Genomic DNA, 17,992 nt, shown 5'->3' on the forward strand with positions numbered 1-17,992 from the left:
AAAACTCCGAGTGCGCGTTGGTCCTCCACGAGCATCGTCCAGGTCTCGTGTCCGTAGAGGACTACCGGTCTAATGAGCGTTTTGTAGATTGTCAGTTTGGTACGGCGGCGAACTCTATTCGATCGGAGCGTCTTGCGGAGTCCAAAGTATGTACGATTTCCAGCCACTATACGTCTCCGAATTTCTCTGCTGGTATCATTTTCGGCAGTCACCAGTGAGCCCAAGTACACAAATTCTTCTACCACCTCGATTTCGTCACCACCGATGACAACTCGCGGTGGGTGGCTCACATTGTCTTCTCTTGAACCTCTTCCTATCATGTACTTCGTCTTCGACGTGTTGATGACTAGTCCGATCCGCTTGGCTTCCCTCTTCAGTCTGATGTAGGCTTCCTCCATCTTCTCAAAGTTTCGTGCCATAATATCTATGTCGTCGGCGAAGCCAAATAGCTGGACGGACTTATTGAAAATTGTACCACTCGTGTTAATCCCTTGCTCTTCGTATTACCCCTTCCAAAGCGATGTTGAATAGCAGACACGAAAGACCATCACCTTGCCGTAACCCTCTGCGGGTTTCGAAGGGACTCGAGAATGCCCTGAAACTCGAACTACGCACATCACCCGATCCATCGTCGCTTTGATCAACCGTGTCAGTTTATCCGGAAATCCGTTTTCGTGCATAAGTTGCCATAGCTGGTCCCGATCGATTGTATCATATGCGGCTTTGAAGTCGATGAATAGATGATGTCTGGGCACGTTGTATTCGCGTCATTTCTGCAGCACTTGGCGAATGGCGAACACCTGGTCCGTGGTGGAGCGTTCGCCCATAAAACCAGCCTGGTGCTGCCCCACGAACTCCCTTTCAATTGGTGCTAGTTGACGGCATAAAATTTGGGAGAGTGCCTTGTAGGCGGCGTTCAGCAAAGTGATTGCACGGTAGTTGTTGCAATCCAGCTTTTCGCCCTTTTGTAGACGGGACACATGACACTTTCCATCCACTCATGCGGCAAAACTTCCTTCTCCCAAATCATGGTAATGACCCAATGCAGCGCTCGAGCCAGTGCCTCACCACCGTGTTCAAATAGCTCTCCTGGTAGTTGGTCAACCCCAGGGGCTTTGTTGTTCTTTAACCGGCCAATCTCCTCCTGGATTTCTTGGAGATCCGGAGCCGGTAGAATTATGTCCTGCGCGCGTTCCCCCAGGTCCATCACCATACCGCCATCTTCGTCTGCCACCTCGCCATTCAGGTGCTCTTCGTAGTGCTGCCGCCACCTTTGGATCACCTAACGCTCGTTCGTAAGAAGGTTAACGTTTATGTCCTTACACATATCGGGCTGTGGCACGTGGCCCTTACGTGAACGGTTCAACTTCTCATAGAACTTTCGTGTGTTATTAGCGCGGTACAGTTGCTCCGTCTCTTCACGGTCTCGATTTTCCTGCTGACGCTTTTTTCTCCGGAAAATCGAGTTTTGTCTGTTCCGCGCCTGTTTATATCGTGCCTCGTTCGCCCTCGTGCGGTGTTGCAGCAATCTCGCCCATGCTGCATTCTTCTCTTCTACTAACTGCTCACATTCGCCGTCATACCAGTCGTTTCTCTGATCCGGGGGCACCGTGCCAAGTGCAGCGGTTGCGGTGCTACCAATGGCGGATCGAATATCTCTCCAGCCATCTTCAAGAGACGCTGCGCCTAACTGCTCTTCCGTTGGGAGTGCCACTTCCAGCTGCTGCGCGTATTCTTGGGCTAGTCTACCGTCTTGTAGCCGCCCAATATTAAGCCGTGGCGTCCGACTTCGGCGCGTGTTGTACACCGTCGAGAGTTTTGAGCGCAGGCATACTGCAACGAGGTAGTGGTCGGATCCAATATTCGCACTGCGGTAAGTGCGGACGTTCGTGATGTCGGAGAAGAATTTACCGTCGATTAGAACGTGGTCGATTTGGTTTTCCGTTTCTTGGTTAGGTGATCTCCATGTGGCCTTGTGGATATTTTTGCGGGGAAAGAAGGTGCTTCGGACTACCATTCCGCGGGAGGCTGCGAAGTTTATGCATCGTTGGCCGTTGTCATTCGATACGGTGTGCAGACTATCCGGTCCGATGACCGGTCTATACATTTCCTCCCTTCCTACCTGCGCGTTCATGTCACCGATGACGATTTTGACGTCCCGCAGTGGGCATCCATCGTATGTCTGCTCCAGCTGTGCGTAGAACGCTTCTTTCTCGTCGTCGGGTCTCCCTTCGTGTGGGCAGTGCACGTTGATGATGCTATAGTTGAAGAAACGGCCTTTAATCCTCAGCTTGCACATCCTTGCGTTGATTGGCTGCCACCCAATCACGCGTTGGCGCATCTTACCCAGCACTATGAAGCCGGTTCCCAGCTCGTTGGTGGTGCCACAGCTTTGGTAGAAGGTAGCCGCCCGATGCCCGCTTTTCCACACTTTCTGTCCTGTCCAGCAAATCTCCTGCAGCGCCACGACGTCGAAGTTACGGGGATGTAATTCATCGTAGATCATCCTGTCGCAACCTGCGAAACCTAGCGACTTGCAGTTCCATGTTCCAAGCTTCCAATCGTGATCCTTTATTCGTCGCCTTGGTCTTTGCCGATTATATCGAGTCGCATTATCTCTTATATTGTTCGTAATTATTGGTTTTCAAGGCGGCTTATTGGGCCTGCGTAAACCTCCTGTCTCGCCGGAGGGCCGTCGTGTCAGGGCTGTTTAGCGTCCCACTTAACACCAGGACTTGGGCTTGTGCGCTTTGAGCGGCACACGGTCGCTTTGGCGGAGCCTACTTGCGGATACATGCAGCTTTTTATAGAGGTTTAACAGGGCCCACTGTCAAACCCCACCACATCCTAGGCAGGCGCCACAACTCGCAGATGGCCTTGGGAGGGATCGTCAAGCCCTTGGACATAGTCCCTGCTGCCCCCTGCTGTCTAGCAACCTGCTATCACTAAATATTGGTAAAACTAAGTACATGATATTCGATTCGTCAAGAAGATCTTTGCCGCAACTAGAGGATCCAATACTTGGGCCTCATAAAATTGAATGTGTCTCAGTTTTCAAATATCTGGGCGTTCATTTGGACAATATTCTTTCTTGGGATGTCCATATAAAGCATGTTTGTAATAAAGTATCATCATTGTGTGTAGTTTTAAGACGTGTCAGTAGTTTTGTCCCTCAAAAAATACTTCTACAATTCTATAATGCACATATTCACTCAATATTGAGCTATTTGATTTTGAATTGGGGCCGTGCATGTAAATCGAAACTCAAAAGGTTACAAACTTTACAGTATAGATGCATAAAAACCATATTCAAGCTACCCATACTTTATCCTACAGTGAACCTATATTCGAACCTACCTCATAAAATACTACCACTAATTGGAGTATGTGAACTACAAGCTCTTATGCTTGTTCATGATGTTATCAATAACACAACTATCCATCATAATTTTGTTTTACAAACAACTTCACGAATTCATAACACAAGGCGAGTAAATAATCTTGTACAAATTCGAGCTATCTCCAGTTTTGGTCAGAAACGATTTTCAATTATTGGCCCATCAAAGTTTAACAGTCTTCCCCAAGACTTGCAGCGCATAACAAATAGATACAGCTTTAAAAATAGTGTCAGGCATTATTTGAAAAATAACATTAGTACACTTTTGATATAAATTACCAAGGCAATATATTAACCCTCCAAAGATTCATTTTTGTTTAAATATTTGTATTAAATTAAGTAATGTGTTTTCTTAAAAGGACTAATGTCCACTGAAAACACAATGGCAGTTTTCATGTCCTTTTGCTCCACTGCCCTTATTATTTTTGTTAATTTTAGTTCTCAGCAATTAGTCTAATTGTTAGTTTTTTTTTGTGTTGCCAATTTACTGAGAACATAGATGCGTCCATTTCCAGGAGGCTCAATCGTCGAGCCTTTTGGTGTGGGGGAGAGTGGAGGGTCGCATAAAAAAAAAGAAAAAAAAAATCAAACGCTACTGAAGACGAGACACGCGGACGCGGGTGAACTCCCCGACCGACGATGGGGGCGAAGCCACAACAATCGGTAAGGTTCACCTTTTCCACGATACCTCACGACGCATGAATGAAAACATCAGTCAGATGTAACTAAGTCACTCACCGAAGAGATCCAACTGATCAGCTGAAACGTTTGCTCGAGTATCTTCAAGTTTTGACGCCCCACCAACCATCACCAAATCTCGGCAAATGCCACCAAGAATGCAACGCATTACCCGCATCAACGTCGAAGCCATCCGGGGCACAGAATCCAATAAGGCTCCCAGGATTGACCACATATCAGTAGTATCTGTCAAAGATACAATCAAGTGGTGAAATTAAATGGAATTGTACAAAATTGTCTTATGACAAGTGAAATCTGTGTTATTATACGCCAGTGAGGTGCATATCAGCAAAGATCACGCAGAAATTACAAATATTCACCAACCGATGTCTACGTTTTACAACTCGGGCAAGGCGATCTCACAACTGGATCCCGAATGCTGAGCCTTATCGACGATAACGACAGAAACTCATCAGAGAAAATTCACTAGCAAGCCACGACGACTTAACGGTCTCTGTCGCTCCACTACTTAAAATAAGAGCGGCCAGGAATCAACTTCCACGCATTAACCGAAATGACCTCCGTTCGACTATACAGGAGCCTCCACAGCTCACCCTTTGCAGGATTGTTGCATAGGTGAGCTTAGCGCCATAATAGTTTTTACGCAGATCGGTGACATTCCTATCTCACACAATAGATTTGTTTTGCAGCCGCTATTGCGTGACTGTATCCCACTGACAGTTCTGTATTGTAATGAGAGCTAAATGTGATGTTTTTAAATAAAACCTATATCTACCTGGATACCTGGTTAGCTACAGCGTCGGTACACCTATGCCTGGCGTATTGTAGAGCTCCATAATCGGCGGTCTTGGGAGATGTTCCTCCATTTTCCCCGAACGTTTAGGGTCCCAGGTCCGATTCCATCACGTGCAGCCAGCGTGTTCGTGGCCTTCCACGAAGTCGCCGGCCTCTATCCGGTTCTCTGTTAAATATTGTTTTCGCTATTTTCTCTTTCGACATTCGAGCCAAGTGACAGCCCACTGAAGTCTGCCGTATTTTATACGATTCACAATATTTTTATCTTTGTATACTTGATACAGCTCATGATTCATGCGTCTGGGCCACACACCATTTTCTAGTTTCCCTCCGAGTATTGTACGCAGCACTTTTCGCTCGAAAACCCCGAAAGCTCTTCAGTCCGCCTCTTTTAACGTTCATGCTTCATGTCAATAAAGGACCACTGGTAGAATCAGAGTTTTGTATAGAGCAAATTTCGTTGCCGTCTGCATGTTGCGGGACCTAAACTGGTTACGTAATCCATAAAGGCCCTATTCGCAGCAACAATACGTCTTTTCACTTCACGGGAAACGTCATTTTCACTACACGTCATGGGAAACGTCAACTTCAAACACATCCCCATCAAGCACTACCTCAGCACTAACACCACTAGGTCTTCCCCTATCTCTACCTGCCGCCATGTGATGGTAGTGCCGTTCCTCTGCACGCCAGATCTTATAATAGCGCCTTCGAGTGCAATGTTGAACAAAAAATTCGAAAGTTCATCACCCTGCTTCAATCCGTCTAAGGTCACAAACGAAGTTGACACTTCGTCTGCAATCCGAATACTTGATTTCGAGCCATCCAGCGTTGCACGTATCAGCCTAATCAGTTTCGCCGGAAAACCATGTTCGGACATTATCTTCCATAGCTCATTTCTTTTAATTGAATAGCACGCTGCTTTGAAATCAATGAAAGTCTGCAAGTTGTACTCTCGGAATTTATCAAGAATCATCCGCAGGCTAAACATCTGATCCGGCGTTGATCGACCCTCACGAAAACCTGCCTGGTATTCGCCGACGAACGACTCCTCAAGCGGTCTCAGTCTGTTAAACAGGATATGGGACAGAATTTTGTACGTCGAGTTCAGAAGGGTGATCCCTCTGTAATTGGTACACTCTAGCAAGGCCGGATTTAGGGGGAAGTAAAGAAGGGCGGGGCCTCCTTCTGGCTAAATCTGATCCTACCCTCTAGTCTGTGTTCTTTCTTATAGATTGAGCATATGAGGCAATCCAACCAGCCAGCAGGCAGTTCTTCATCTTTCTATATTTTCTGGATACTGTGGTGGATCGATTAATGCAGCTGATCACTTCCGTGTTTGAGAAGCTCGACCGAAATCTCATCATTCCCTGCAGCTTTACTGTATTCAGCTTGTTTCAAGCCTTCTTTACCTCGTCCAGCATTGTTGGTTCCACAGCATGACCGCCGTCGACTATGTCTATCCTGCTCCTTAATACACCTTCATATTCACCGTTCAACAAATCTTCGAAGTTCTCTTTCCACCTGGCTGCCACCAAAGTATTGTCTGTCAACAAATTCCCCTCTTAGTCATTGCACATGGCGGACACTGTCGCAGTCTTATGCCGCGCGCTATTGACAGTTGGATAAATCCTCACACATATCGTTTCCATCCATGTTCTCTTCGTGTTGCCTTTTGCCTGTAACACTCTCTGTTGGAACGGGTACGAGCCACTAGCATTCGACTCCTAGCAGCATTTTTCTCGTCCGTCACTTGCTGACACTCCTCATCAAACCAACCATTTCGTTGGCGTCGCTGTGCAGTGACTAACACTGTAGTCACAGCTTCGTGGATACTTTTCCACAATCTGTTGACGTCGCCAGGTCCTGTCCAGCAACTCCTTCAACCGACAAGCGTTGGATATTGAAAAGCATCATTATGTTGCTTCGTGAATTCATGACGCTGGAAAGTCGCGCCCGAATTTTGGCAACTACAAGATAGTGATCCTAATCGATGTTCGGACCTCTGAAGGACCTTACATCTATAACATCCGAGAAATGTCGTCCGTCGACCAGCACGTGGTCTATCTGTGAGCAAGTGTCTCCACTCGGATGTTTCCAGGTGTGTTTGCGGATATTCTTACGTGCGAAGTAGGTGCTGCTGATTGCCATCCTTCTAGCAGCAACAAAGGTCACAAGTCGCAGACCATTATCGTTGGTAGCGGAATGAAGGATTTCCGTACCAATGACAGGGTGAAAGAAACTTTCTCTCCCGATCTGCGCATTTGCATCTTGGATGACAATCTTTACATCGTGTGTTGGGCAATCTTCGTAGACCTTATCACGGCTCTCATAAAACTCATCCTTCACGTCATCAGGTTTATCGTTCTTTGGAGCAATAGAAGATGATCAGGCTATAGTTGAAGAATTTGCCCTTCATTCTCAACACGCAAATACGGTCGTTCATCGGCTTCCACCGGATAACATGCTTCATCTGCTTCTCGATCACCATGAAGTCAACTCCTCGTTCTGCTCTGTCACCGCCGCTATAGTAGATGTGGTACTTGAAAGTGTTCGCTATGGGAACCCCAGCCCGAAATTCACGTTCTCCAGTTCTGGGCCACCGTGTTTCCTGGATTGTTGCCACACTCACGCCGACCTTCTGCAGCAATTCTCACGTTCCAAGATTCGACTTTCCTATCATTGTCCTTTATTCGTTGCCGGGTCTGCATGTTGCCGTTGACTCAATCCGTTTGCTCTACTTTTGCCTTTCTTGGTAACTGTAGAGACTTTGTTAGGCTACCTTAGCAAGGTTGCGCTACCTACATCGCGTTGCCTTCCCGATCCTGACACGATGCAGCCTTGTGTGCACAGTTTAGTTTAGAATCACAGTCGCTGGCACTCGGACGATTATCAGCCGCCCATAACATGGGGAAAAACAGACGCTCGATCAGATTTACACCTCAATCCCCGCTTCCCTGTCAGCATAAGACCATAGTTCCCACAGGGATTGGTTACCCGATCTTCATTAAGGTTGCTCGTTACCCAGCCAGCGCCACGAGGAGGTAGGGATAGGAGTTGCTGGGTAAGAGGCTAAGCACCGCGAAATGGGGTCTATTTTATTCTTTCAAGTACGCAAATGTGACCTAGGACCACTGTACGAAATAGATGGTATTTGTTATCATAATTTATGTCACTTTATTAACATTGAGCAAACTGCTCGGAAGTCAACCGAATCAAGAAGCCGAATATTAGCTCCCAGTTGATTGAACTTTGAAACTCTAACCATGGAGAAGAGATTAACATAACTCATAGGCCGCATCTCCACTGAAGCCACTCGTTTGTTTTTCAGTGTATGGCATCAGCATCCTAGAAGATATCATCTTTAAAAATGTGGCGCGAAACCAAACACGAATATATTTATTTGCAACGTTCGTTTCCGCCTTCCATTGCAAGCGTACGTATATCGTTTTCTATGGCACCGGTGGCAAAGTGAGAGAAACTTCAAGAATTTATTACACACAGTCCTTTTCAGGACTAAAACTATTTATCCAAGAAGAGGTATTTACCATTGGGAAAAATCTTCACCCAGATAAACAGACTATTCGGTAAGAAAATTATTTTGAACTTTTTAGTGGAATGTTTTCACTTGTCATAAGACGAGTTTTTACAATCCAATTGAATTCCACCACTTAATTGTATCTTGACAGATACGTATTTCGACCTCAACAGTAAGGCCGTCTTCAGTGTCTCGTACTTGACTCGACTTCAAGTCGTTTTGAGTTGTCCTGCTTTTGACGGAAATTGAGTAAAATTTCCATGGGATAGAAAGAGAGAGCAATACAATTTTACTCAGTCACTGAGTAGGTGAAAGTTAGCGTGTTCACTAAAATAAACCCTTTAGCCCCGCCCCTTTGTGATCTGGCACATAAAAGCGCACAATCAAGTTGTGCTCAGATGGGCTGAAACTAAGGGTATGCGATAACACACTTTTTCCTAACGAAACGAAACGAAACGAAATTTAAAATGTCTATGTTGATTCGGATCGAAACGAAACGAAATATGAATTTACTTTCGAAACTTCGAAACGAAACGAAATCAAGGTTCATTTGATTCGAAATTTTTCGAAACGAAACGAAATTTAATTTTTTTTCCGCGGAATTTTGATTAAATTGGTTTTACGTACGCAATTCGGATTTCACTTTTTCAAAGTCAAATAACTGTTTTACCATATACAGATGTGCTCGACTTGCGGTTAGCGGCAGCACAGTCTTATATACAATCAGCTCGACGAACTGAGCTATTGTCTGTGTGTCCTTGGCATATGAGAACAGCTGTTATGGTCAGTATGAGCTAAAAGCAATCATAAGTTAAGAACTATCAGCAATTTTAATGATATTTCAACCCATTATGGATTTTTTTTTTCAAATTTCATGCAAAAATCTATAAATGCCCACAAATCTTCAATGTACCTTACATATTGTGGAAATAGTCAACGAAGAGCTTGGCTTGATTAACTGTACACATCTTAGTTGCTAATAATGATTGGCCGAGAAACAAGGCTTCCGAGCCTCTTGAAAGGAGGCTTCCGAGCCTCTTGAAAGGAGGCTTCCGAGCCTCTTGAAAGGAGGCTTCCGAGCCTCTTGAAAGGAGGCTTCCGGGCCTCTTGAAAGGAGGCTTCCGAGCCTCTTGAAAGGAGGTTTCCAGCCTCTTGAAAGGAGGCTTCCGAGCCTCTTGAAAGGAGGCTTCCGAGCCTCTTGAAAGGAGGCTTCCGAGCCTCTTGAAAGGAGGCTTCCGAGCCTCTTGAAGGAGGCTTCCGAGCCTCTTGAAAGGAGGCTTCCGAGCCTCTTGAAGGAGGCTTCCGAGCCTCTTGAAAGGAGGCTTCCGAGCCTCTTGAAAGGAGGCTTCCGAGCCTCTTGAAAGGAGGCTTCCGAGCCTCTTGAAAGGAGGCTTCCGAGCCTCTTGAAAGGAGGCTTCCGGGCCTCTTGAAAAGAGGCTTCCGAGCCTCTTGAAAGGAGGCTTCCGAGCCTCTTGAAAGGAGGCTTCCGCGCCTCTTGAAAGGAGGCTTCCGGGCCTCTTGAAAGGAGGCTTCCAGGCCTCTTGAAAGGAGGCTGAGCCTCTTGAAGGAGGCTTCCAGCCTCTTGAAGGAGGCTGAGCCTCTAGAAGGAGGCTTCCGAGCCTCTTGAAAGGAGGCTTCCGAGCCTCTTGAAGGAGGCTTCCGAGCCTCTTGAAGGAGGCTTCCAGCCTCTTGAAAGGAGGCTTCCAGGCCTCTTGAAAGGAGGCTTCCGGAGCCTCTTGAAAGGAGGCTTCCAGGCCTCTTGAAAGGAGGCTTCCGAGCCTCTTGAAAGGAGGCTTCCAGAGCCTCTTGAAAGGAGGCTGAGCCTCTTGAAAGGAGGCTTCCGGGCCTCTTGAAAGGAGGCTTCCTGAGCCTCTTTAAAGGAGGCTTCCTGTCCTCGTGAAAGGATGCTTCCGAGCCTCTTGAAAGGAGGCTTCCAGGCCTCTTGAAAGGAGGCTTCTGAGGCCTCTTGAAAGGAGGCTTCCGAGCCTCTTGAAAGGAGGCTTCGAGCCTCTTGAAAGGAGGCTTCCTGGCCTCTTGAAAGGAGGCTTCCGAGCCTCTTGAAAAGAGGCTTCCGGGCCTCTTGAAAGGAGGCTTCCGAGCCTCTTGAAAGGAGGCTTCCGAGCCTCTTGAAAGGAGGCTTCCGAGCCTCTTGAAAGGAGGCTTCCGAGCCTCTTGAAAGGAGGCTTCCGAGCCTCTTGAAAGGAGGCTTCCGAGGCTTTCGAGAGGAGGCTTCCAAGGCTTTCGAGAGGGCTTCGAGGCTCTTGGAAGAGGCCTTCCGAGCCTTTTGAGAAGAACCTTCTGAACCTTTTAAACGAAGGAGAAAAGAAAAAACAGAAAGTTTGAAGAAGAAAGCTTAAAAGAAGATTTCCGGGCCTCTAGAAAAGAGAATTCCAACCCTTTTAAAATGTAGGTAGTAGGCTTCCGAGCCTTTAAAATGAGGCTGTCGAGCCTGTTCAAAAAGCCTTGAAAAGATCCGAGGCTTTTAAAAGAAGCAGAAAAAAAGAAATTTCTAGAGAAACAGCTTCGCTTCCAGGCGTCTTAAAAGAAAGTGTTCGAACCTCTTGAAAGGGGTCACTTGAAAGGAGGTTTCCAAGCTGCTTGGAAGGAGTCTTCCGAGAAGCGTAGAAGGATGCTTCCTATTCTTTTGCAACAAAGCAACTGAGCTTTTCGGGAAAATGTCTTCATGTCTTTCAAATGGAGGCTTTCGAATCTGTAGACTCTAGATTTTAGTTAAGAATCATATTCTTAACATATTATACAACATTATGTTTTGACCCGGAAGATTGCATAGAAGATTTTTAAAATTTGTTCATTCGAGGTTTTGCCCTTTTGATCTTTTGTCCCACATCTCTTCATCCATTGTACTGGTTGAGGAGGACAGGATTCAAAGGTCCATGATTTACTGATCGCCATGCATAGGGTAAGGAAGGTATTTTGGACCACCAGTTCGACGCCTCATATTTTGGACCACCGAGAGCAAATTCTTCTTGGTGGTTCAAAATAAGAGCCCCAGTAAGTTTGGTCCAAAATACATCCTTTACCCTATTATGTACAAAACAAAGTTTAGAAATAAAAAAAAATACAAGGCTTTATTAATAAGTTTGGATTAAAATTGTAATTCATCCGCCATTAAGCATTTCGTCCGAGGTACCCCGGGGCCCGGCGGAAGTACCCCCAGCGGTACATGTACCCCAGGTTGAGAACCGCTGTTATAAAAGACCGAGAAATGCTCTGCATCTCCGTGAGCGCTACGGGAAAAGAATCGTTGGTTAGTAGAAAAGGTAATTCATGTGAAGCCCCTTGGTAAGCGACTAAATATTTATTGTAAACTTATTTTGAAAACAAGAAGACGAAAACTGTGTTTGAAATCAATCCAACACAATTCAATGTGCTTCGTTTATTAAGCTTCTACAATACGATCGATTCCGCACTTAATAATTCTGTGCTCTTCGATGCAGACATTAGTTTTATCACTTCGCGTTCTCCCACACTAGTGATCAGCATCTACAAGATCGGTTGTACACTGGTTAAACAAATTTCTGCTACGCGAGGTAGTTTTTTTTCACTTCGCGTTCTCCCGGCAGCTAGCGTCCCGTGACCAGCAGCAACACGATAGGTTCCGCATTCATATTGTACAAATAGTAAAAAATATCACTGAATATAAATTTGAAACTTGGAAACACGTTTCATAGAAGAAAACTACATACGTATTTGTCGACTAAGAATAGGGTTATGTAGTAAGCGTTATTAGAAAAAAATGTATAACCTAAAGTTTTAAAAACAACTTAACGATTTTGTTCAGCGGCGCAGCCAAAATTTTTGATAATATGAAGAATGGTTTAAGTTTAAATTTGTTTCGAAATTCCGCGGAATTCCGTTAAATTTCGTTAGAAGCTAGTTTTTTCTAGCGAAATTTTTGTAATTTAACGAAACGAAACGAAATCAAGAAATGCGATTTCGCCATGCTAAAATTCCGCGAAATTCCGCGGAATTTCGTTTCGAATCACCTGAAACGAAATTTTTCGAAATACCGCATATGCTTAGCTGAAACTGATGGTCGAGACGAAGTCCCACTACTTCAGTTTGCTGGAGTTATTGAAAACTGAGAAGGTGGTCTCGACGACAGGAAGGTCGAGGATCTTGAGAAGATGCTGATGGAATCTGGACTGATTCCCATTGCCATATACAAGATTGCCAGAAAGGATAAATCTCAGAAGTACCGTGACCAGCTTCATCTGGTTCACTTGCAACATGAATCAATCACGCTGAAGCAGTTGAAGATGATTAAAGCGATCGACAGCACCGTTGTTGAGTGACAACGGTATAAGCCGGTGCATAGTGACGTCACGCTATGCATGAATTGTTGCAACTTTGGTCATGATACCAAAAATTGTCGTTTGGCTCCCCGTTGCATCGAGTGTGGCGAGGCTCACCAAGCAGAGAAATATATGTGGCGCATCATTGCGAAAAATCCTGATATGCAGCAGATTGAAGTAAAATGCGCCAACTGTGGCGAGAATCATGAGGCCACCGCAAAGGTTTGAAGAAAGCGATCGGAATTCGTAGAGATTCGTAAAAAGGTCAGCAGCAAAAACCAGCCGACGAGAAAACAACCCCCGGCACTCAATGCGCAAAATTTCCACGAACTCATCCCTAGGCATCAAGCATCAACCATACAGGTTCATCCAATGCACCCCCAAAAGCCTCCAGTACCTCCTCCAGGATATCGGAATCAAACCGAAGGTCGCCAGAGTAACTGGCTCCTATCGTTAATCAAATATCGGCGCGTTTGAGATTGAAAACGGATGTTAGACTGGAACTGGTTGATCAAAACACCAGCTTTGAATGATTGGTCTCTTAGGTTTATGTTAAAGATAGGTAGGATTATGAAAATTAATTAATTAAAACCCACATTAAACGCCACAACTGGCGTGAAATGTAAAATAGTTTCCACACATACACACAAATTAATTAATAATGTTTATATTCAACTACTATTATAGCTGGAGAGCTATAGGTTAAATCACTCGAAATGTTAACTTTTTAAATAAGAAAAAAGATAAATAAAAAAGAATTTTACTACTATACTACGAGGAATCCATTTTGATCGGGATTCTAGAGAGCGGTCTTGAAGCATGGTAGATTGGAAATTCAAAGCATCCTGTGAAATTTTCTCGCAAGATGCTGAAAAAATCAAAATACGTTTTGTTGAAAAGAGTAACAAAATAATTTTTTTGCAATTCCTGATCATAATACCTGGTTTACAGTTGTCATTTGAGTGATAAAACGGCCTACTTTTCCATACCAACAGAATGGGTGCTTTAATGACCATTATGCAACTCAAATGGGTTGCATAATATTCATTATAGCACTCATTTGGGTGCTATAATGAAAAACCTACATCGGGACAGTAGTTACTTGACTACATTTAGCTGAATTAGTTTGGGTGAGTGTTTAAATAGTGTACTCTAAGCGTCTCGTAATAAATGAAATGGTTTGTTGGACATAACATCACAATTTTCCAAAGGCAATTGCATTCATCGCTTCATAGCGATTTTTGCACGATAAGATGGAATCTTATTGTTCTCTGCCGCAACATAATTTATTGGCATGGATGATCATGTGGAGTAAATTCGATTGCACAATTTTGGTATAGATTTATCATATTAAAGCCCATTTTTCGTCATTGCAAAAAATAGCGTGTGCAACTCGTTGCAAAACTCGATTTTTTCAGCACTCGTAGTATTTATCCAACTCGGCAAGCCTCGTTGGATAAACGCACAACTCGTGCTGAAAAAATCATCTTTTTGCAACTAGTTGCACAAACTACTATTACCCAAGACGAAATTTCCTTCATTGTACAAAACATAATCGCTTGGCGTCTGTCGGTCTGAGTGACGGTCGCCGGTGGGTGGATACTGTAGAAAATTTTCTCTAAAGTAGCGTCTTTATCGATTTTGAAATTAAACCCTTCTGTCCAGAAAATGCTGAGAAGATCCAATTTTCTTTCCCCAATGCACTTTTTCACTAACTAACTGCAACCAACCTTAATGAGTTTTGGGTAAGACGCAGCCATTTAAAAAAAAAAATCACAGTAGACGATATTTTTGTAATCAACCCTTTCTTCACATAAAGTGCTAGCTCGTTGAGGTTGACAGATGACCACCGACGCCATCGACCTCCATCAATGCGATTGTTTTTCGTTGAAAGTGCTACCAGTGCCATCGTGCTGCTGTTTCCGCTCCACTGAGTCCGCTCTGCGTGAAATCTTGTTCGAACTGAGGATTAGATTCAAACCCTCAAGTTGCTTGATTTTGATGTCGGTGCTTGCGATGCATTCACTGGATTGGTTGTTTTACTATTTCTAAATTGTTTGCCAATTTTTAAAAATAAATAGTTGAAAATCTGTATTTTTGGAACAATACAATGAAGCGTTGACTTATCCTTGATTGAATGGTCCAAACATATTGGAAATCCTTCGAGAAACGGCTGAGATATTAACGTTCAAAGTCTATCATATTTTCGTGACGGTCTCCGATTTTCGCAATCGCAAAGTGTGCAAGATGTATGTAAGTAATGAGAATATTCAAAACAGAATATTGAAGCTTGTATTGCACTAAAGTGAATCTTTTTAACAGGTCGTAGTAATTGAATGAAGTAACTAAAATCCATTGTCCAAGTTTGAATAAGAACTCCCCCCCCCCTCCTCCTCCTTATTGGCATTACATCCCCACACTGGGACAGAGCCGCCTCGCAGCTTAGTGTTCATTAAGCACTTCCACAGTTATTAACTCGAGGTATCTAAGCCAAGTTACCATTTTTGCATTCGTATATCATGAGGCTAACACGATGATACTTTTATGCCCAGGGAAGTCGAGACAATTTCCAATCCGAAAATTGCCTAGACCGGCACCGGGAATCGAACCCAGCCACCCTCAGCATGGTCTTGCTTTGTAGCCGCACGTCTTACCGCACGGCTAAGGAGGGCCCCTAACTTCATCACAGATTAAAATATTTTTTGAGCACTATTGGTTTCATTCTAACTGTTATACTTTACGGTTTGTCTGGTTTCAATCGACAGCAATAAAATATCTTGGAAGCAGTGATGAGTGAAAGGATTAATGGCACGCATGCGGAAGATTTCAAGTAAATTCCTTTTGTTTGCCACCCCTCCGCTTCCAGCTTATTAATAATGCATCAATCTTCATAATGTTCCTCTTTCGTGTCCATCAATTACTTACCGCTTTTCCCCACACTCGGTGCTCCTATTACAGCTACTTTAATCTCTGCTAAGTATGACTTTTTCCTCCTTATCCCTCGGGTAGTCATTCCACCGGCTCACACTCGAAAGTAATTTCCTTCAATCCGAATGGCTTCACTGCAGCGAGTCCGTCGATGACTTGACTGCTTCTCCGTAATAAATCACTGCACCACGCAGCACTACCAGCAGTAATATCTCTGTTTACGCACTCGAACGATGCATCACTCTCTGCTTCACTGACTGCGTTGAATAAATCCACCCAATCGAACAATGCAATCAGTGGAAATGGAAAACGGTTAAACTTTAATTTTGTATATATAACGATTTCCAATCCCGTGCACATCTGCTCCCGGATTTTCTGTTCTGTAAACTGACCTACATCGAGACTCCTACCCGGCACACCCCCATTTTCGTTACACGAAAAGCGAGAACCTTTAAAGTCCAACCATTTTCCAATTTGTTAGCCACGGTTTATGGAAAACTTTCACTCGCTTCACTACTGGAAACCGCACGAGCACGTACTTTGCTGGGCCACGCATTACCACTTTTTCCCTCTTCATCCGCGTTGTGGGGGCAACACTTTGTTGATCAATTTTTCCGCAACCGCACACGCATCCTCACGTGTTGAATCAAATTTTAATTATTTTACGCCATTTATTAAACAAGCGGGGATGCTGCTCTACGAGGTCCACGGGGGCATGAAGCCCACCACCAGCACTGATTTTTTTTTTACGTGCGCATCAGTTTTGCTTACATTAAATGCACCACACGCACCGGCAAATAAACCGGAATTTGTTTTCTCTGGTATGAAAGAAAACAAAACAACTCAATTGACAAGGTTGTTTGATTTGGATGTAAATTAATTTTGGATTTGCTGTGAATACCTGGTGAGTTTGAAATGGTCAGGCAGGTAGACAGTAGACAGCTCTTTACTAAAACATTTAAAATAAAATTACACGTAGGTGAATATACGTTTAAATTATCAGTTGATAAAAATTGTCCAGCGAAGTGATTCCTTTAAAAATGTTGATAATGGATTGAATCTAGAATGCGTAAAGCACCAACAACCTATTTTTTTTCTTATTTTTATGATTATGTTCAATACTGATCGATTTCTCAGTATTAAGTGATTCAATCAAACCAGTTTTCATAGGCTCCTCTCAAAATAATACTAAAGAAACGCATTCATCGTAAAAGCTAAATAGTTTCAAGTTGGATTTGTGGTACAGATATTTAATGACATGCATCAAATATTCCGCATGATGGGAATGCTGTCTTTTAGACGATTTATTGTAATCCATTTAGCTCTTAGATCGAGTGTCACAGTCGTACTGTGTCATGCTGCAGCAAAGAAATGACTTGTAGTATATTATTTATTCGGCTTTCCGGAGGCAAACATGTTTTGTTGAAAAATACCTTCAATAAAAGAAATTCTCTGGATTCCCTTTCTTACAAAGGTGTGTTGAAAATTATAACGAAGACATTTCACTGCTTTTGCATTTATTATTGCATATCTCAATATCCCTCATGCCGAAGATTAAATCGTATTTCCTTTTTCACTTATTGCATTCTTACTGGCGCGGTTGGGTAATTTTGTTGTGCAGCATTTAACACATGGATTCACCGATCGTTTTAAAATCATTCTTTCGAATTCCGGGAGCAGACATTCCACCCCAGGAAATTATTTTTCCTCCCGATAATTGTCGCTCACGACTCGGCACATGCAGCCAGCAGCCCCGTCACTTTAAATTCCAATCCGTGGAACATGAATTTCGACGATTTTTTCTTCTTATTTTGGAAAACGCAAAGCGTGGAATTTTCATCAATCACAGCGCGCGCACCTGAAATATGAACGAGAAAAAGAGCGACGTCGTCGTTTACGGTTATCGTCGCCTTTTCGATTTGCGCCAGAATCAGCAGGAATTCGGCGCGTCTGGGTCGAACGATGGGAAAATGTGCTACTGAATGGCGCTGGCCAACGATTTCCCTTCGAAAAGCAGGCAAAAATGCGGATCGAAACAGAGACGCAGATGAAAAGTGTACCAATACCAGTCAGCAATGCGGTGGGAAACTCATGACCGTACGGTACGGGGAGTTTGATCTGCGGGATGAAAAAGTTTTTGTTTCAACATGTTTGTATTGTTGGAGTGTTGTTTCTGGAGATCGAAAAGAAAGAAATTTAAGCTAGTGTTGGATTATCTGTGCTTTACAGTCTTGTATGGCTGCCAGAGTAAACGCGAAGTTCGACACGACGCGATTCACGCAAAGGATTAACGAATAGAACCTGTCAAATTATACCCTA

The 17,992-nt window shown here is 44.0% G+C and overlaps 1 protein-coding gene across 5 annotated transcripts in view; it reads right to left on the reverse strand.

Moving 5' to 3' along the window:
- Positions 1-17,675, reverse strand: part of LOC134214300 (ras-related and estrogen-regulated growth inhibitor) — a 54,418-nt gene extending 36,743 nt beyond the window's left edge. The window contains exons 1-3 of one of the 5 annotated variants that reach the window (XM_062693712.1): positions 17,532-17,632; positions 16,066-16,306; positions 15,671-15,930 (exon numbers count right to left, since the gene is read on the reverse strand). In XM_062693712.1, the coding sequence (XP_062549696.1) occupies positions 15,671-15,758 (88 nt within the window). In that variant the 5' untranslated portion in view covers positions 15,759-15,930; positions 16,066-16,306; positions 17,532-17,632. Of the gene's footprint in view, positions 1-15,670; positions 15,931-16,065; positions 16,307-17,265; positions 17,290-17,401 lie in introns of those variants that run through there. The other 4 variants (XM_062693713.1, XM_062693711.1, XM_062693710.1 and 1 more) reach the window with 4 other exon arrangements.
- Between the last annotated feature and the right edge of the window lie 317 nt (positions 17,676-17,992).

This window comes from Armigeres subalbatus, chromosome 2, assembly GCF_024139115.2.
Source record: "Armigeres subalbatus isolate Guangzhou_Male chromosome 2, GZ_Asu_2, whole genome shotgun sequence".
Lineage (NCBI taxonomy): Eukaryota > Metazoa > Arthropoda > Insecta > Diptera > Culicidae > Armigeres > Armigeres subalbatus.